The following is a 3838-nucleotide window of genomic DNA, read 5'->3' as shown; positions in this document are numbered from 1 at the left end:
GTATCGCACCATGGTGGAGGGTGACAGCGAGGACCACCAGTCACCTGAAGCAAAACAGAGAGCAGATAAAAACTACATGCCATGAAGCTTTGAGCACTTTCTCACCTTCCAGATTAAAAAGAGTATTGTGATATCATGTAGACAGCTGTGACAGTACCTATGATCTTAAGACTTTCATTCGACAACCTTGCTACTGCACCAGCTACCGCCTCAGCAAGCTCTGTGCTCTGTTGCCATGTTTGTTTCTGGATTGCATGCAGAAGCTCATTGAGAAGAAGGTAGATTCTCAACCCCTCCACTCCAACTGGTTTCTGATCAAGGGAAGGGAGCAAGTGTAGCACAGCAGCCTCGATCTGTTTGAAGATGATTCCAAAAATCACTGAACAGCAGGTAGCTCCAGGTACATTGAATGTGGCTTTTGTTCGACGGTGTTCAGAGGAAAAATTATAGGACTATATAGTCATTCTTTAAAAGTCAGGAAGCTCATTCAGTTAACACAGACAAGAGCAGTGCCTGGTCAGGGAGAGTGTAACCAGTTACAATCTGAAGTTGTCGAAAAGGTTAGCTATAAGGATACGTTCACTAAATGTGTCATGTGTGTATGACTGTCTGATCAGAATGTGGCCATGCAGAACAAACTGAATATCGGTTGCAGTTTTTTCAAGAACCGCTCATCTGAACACCACGAGTGAGGAACTGAAGTTCTGATTTGGATGCTCATCAAATTAAATTCTAGTATTTTATTAGTTTCTCAATCAACACTTAGAAGATATTTGTGTCTGTGTGACACGTCTGTACAGATTTAGCTTTATATTACTAGGCATTTATGGACAAACACAGATTTCTCAAATTATTAGTAAGATATTTATAAAATAACAAACAAACAAACACATAACCTTTCTTACAGATTACTTATGTATTCAACATACCTTTGCCCGAGCACTTTCCTTAGTTAACAGTTTCTTGAAAGCAAGCTGTGCATGGTTCAGGTTTAAGCCGTGGTACTTTGGTGAAGTTTGGAAATGTTTATCACCGCTAAGAAGAAAAAGAAGAAAGTCCATATCAAAGTATTGCACTTATCTATCTATGAATTAATTTTATATATATATATATATATATATCTTCGACCATGACGTCACCTGCTAATGATCATTTATGTTTGATTCATGCACCATGCAACATGTGTGCTTTTCACTCATTCCCATCATACATGCACCTGCAATGCACATGTTTGACAGACAGACACACACACACACACACACACACACACACAGACACACACACACACACACCAACACACACACACACACACACACACACACAGAGACACACGACAAAAACAAGATATAGGCACTTATGCTATGAAGCTAACTATATAATATATATATAGCAACTATAGCCATACTTTAGTTATTTCAGGCCCAAGAGACTAGATAGCCCACCTTTGAGATGAGAAAAAGAAGAATGTGGTGCACAGAAACTGTGTATTTACCTTTGCTCAAGGAAGCTTTTATTCAGACAGGATGCAGAGGAAAATGCCTCCATGATTTCCCTGTGAAGATTTAATGTTTTCATTCAATTGCAGAAAAAAAGCTTGCTTTCAAACAAATAATTTGAGTCACAAAAGCCATAAATCACCAGGCAAACCAACAAGCTGTGACTGCCAGTGCATCATACTTACTGTTTAATCTTTTTCCATGACTTTAAATCACATTCAGAGATCCATTTGTCAACCATGTTATCAAGACAGTGTTGTGATGCTATGTCACAGTCTGTTTTAACCCTCGTCAATGTCCTGTGAAGGAAAGCAGTGACTGTTTACATATTCACACATATTCGCACCTCCTCCCATCACAGTCTGTACCTAATGTGTTAGTGTCAGTACCTCATCAGACCAGCATGTTGCAAATGAACAGTTTTCTCCTGCGAAGATGTTTCTGATTTTGGGCCCATTGGTGCCTTAAATGATAAGTAAACACGTCACTTCTTTCATAGATAAATTAATTGCATCCTCAATTTGTTTATTATCAGAGGTGTAGTTACCCTGTGGCAGTCGAACAGGCAGCGGCACAGATGGATTACTCTCCTCTCGATGTCCCAGCTGCCCTTGATCCTCACAACCAAAGGAATAGACCCTCTTGGATTCGGTCAGCACTAAAGTGTGATTCCTGTGTAGATGATAATATACTAAATATTTAGACCTAAAAACCATAGTTACACTTTACTAACTGCTTTCTTTGAGCACTGTTTACATTATAAATTTAAACAATATGTGTGTCGTACCTTCCACATGCAATCTTGGTGACCTTTGCCCCCCAGAGCTCCGCAACAAGTCGAGGACGCAGTTCGTTGCGTAGTGAGTTGTGACCGAGCTGTCCGTGTTGACCGGAGCCAAATGTAAACACTGCACCATGCTGAGGAGCCAAACACACAACCACAGTGTAAAGTCCCACAGCCATTATTATTGTTTTTCTTCACTGTACTGTTACAATACAGCAGGTGGCAAAAGGCTCAGATAAAGAAACTGGGCCATGCTGTCCCAGCACCAGCTTACACCAATGGACAAATGGAGTATTTAGCAACCACATTTTTCCATTAGGAGCTGGTAGAAACCGAAGAAGAGATTAAAGGAGAGCACTAAAAAGCTCCTGTTGTCTAACCTTTGTCAAAATGGCGGTGTGGTCCTGTCCACAGGAAATGCGCTGAGCTTTCTTCATATTCAAACACTGAACAGGAGCTGGTGTGTGTCTGTCTATAAGGAAAAGGATTGTCAGTGTTATTATGTTACCAGATTATAATGCTCATTAACATACAATAAAGGACATTTATTTTAAAGCCACAGTACCTTTAGTGTCTCCCAGCCCGAGCTGTCCACAGTCATTTCTTCCCCAGCTGAAAACACCTCCAGAGACAGAGATGGCAAAACTCTGGTCTCCTCCTGCAGCGACCTGGATCACAGGGATCGCTGACAGTGAGGGCACATGTCGAGGTGATCTGCAGACAGACTCTCTCGTACCTAGACCCAGCTGACCCCTGCAGTCCTGACCCCACGTATACAGCTGACCATCTGTGGGAGTTTATGAGTTCGTGATCAATGTTATGACAAGCCCATCAGTTGAATGGTCACAAACTGAGGGTGTGCAGTAAAATTGTTATATAATAAAATTTTGTATCCTGGTGCAGATCCCAAAGTTCCTAAAGATAAATCTTTAGGAAGATAAGTCACGCTGAAGAAAGTTGATTACATTTCTATAAAATAATGCACAAGAAATTTCCATTTCATATAGAAATGTAGACATGCATTGCAATGTTAATAATGTGAAAATTCCTGATGGAGAGTCAAGTGTGAAAATCAAGGATAATGTTTATGGAGGACAAAAATTAATCTCAGCTGCAATCCCAATTTATAAGTGTATCTTTTTGCCCAACCACATACGCTGACGGTTCAGCTGATACTTCAATCCCTTGTTTGTTTGATAGATAGATAAACTATGATACCATGCATGTATTAGGGATACATACCTGTACACACACGTGCCAAAGTAATATGAACTACATGAAAACAGACTATGATATAAAATTACATGTGTATTATGAAGTGCAACCAAATGTGATTGAATGTAAGCTGGATGGGCTGACTCAGTCTGTTTTAATCATTTTTACTTGTCCATTTGTAGCACTTGCAGAATTCTACTGTACCTTTGGTGAGTGCAACGGAGTGCTGACTCCCACAAGCAACTTGAGAAACGTGTATGTTAGAAAAAGCTTCGAGTGGCCTGAAAAAGATGGAGCAGAAGAAGAGAACAGAGCTGAAAGAAGCCATATATATATATATATA

General features: G+C 40.2%; 1 protein-coding gene across 1 annotated transcript; it reads right to left on the bottom strand.

The window, feature by feature from the left end:
• Window positions 1-1782: 1782 nt before the first annotated feature.
• On the bottom strand, window positions 1783-3765 carry LOC121811779 (probable E3 ubiquitin-protein ligase HERC3; the record flags this gene model as incomplete). Its single annotated transcript, XM_042217897.1, is given in 7 exon segments — window positions 1783-1795; window positions 1886-1959; window positions 2044-2168; window positions 2284-2414; window positions 2661-2752; window positions 2846-3067; window positions 3700-3765. Coding segments are annotated over 7 exon segments (723 nt in total), but the record flags the coding sequence as incomplete, so codon positions are not given.
• Between the last annotated feature and the right edge of the window lie 73 nt (window positions 3766-3838).

Source organism: Haplochromis burtoni, unplaced genomic scaffold, assembly GCF_018398535.1.
Source record: "Haplochromis burtoni strain Fernald_Lab_line unplaced genomic scaffold, NCSU_Asbu1 Contig_3584, whole genome shotgun sequence".
Lineage (NCBI taxonomy): Eukaryota > Metazoa > Chordata > Actinopteri > Cichliformes > Cichlidae > Haplochromis > Haplochromis burtoni.
This window is presented reverse-complemented; position numbering and strand designations above follow the sequence as displayed.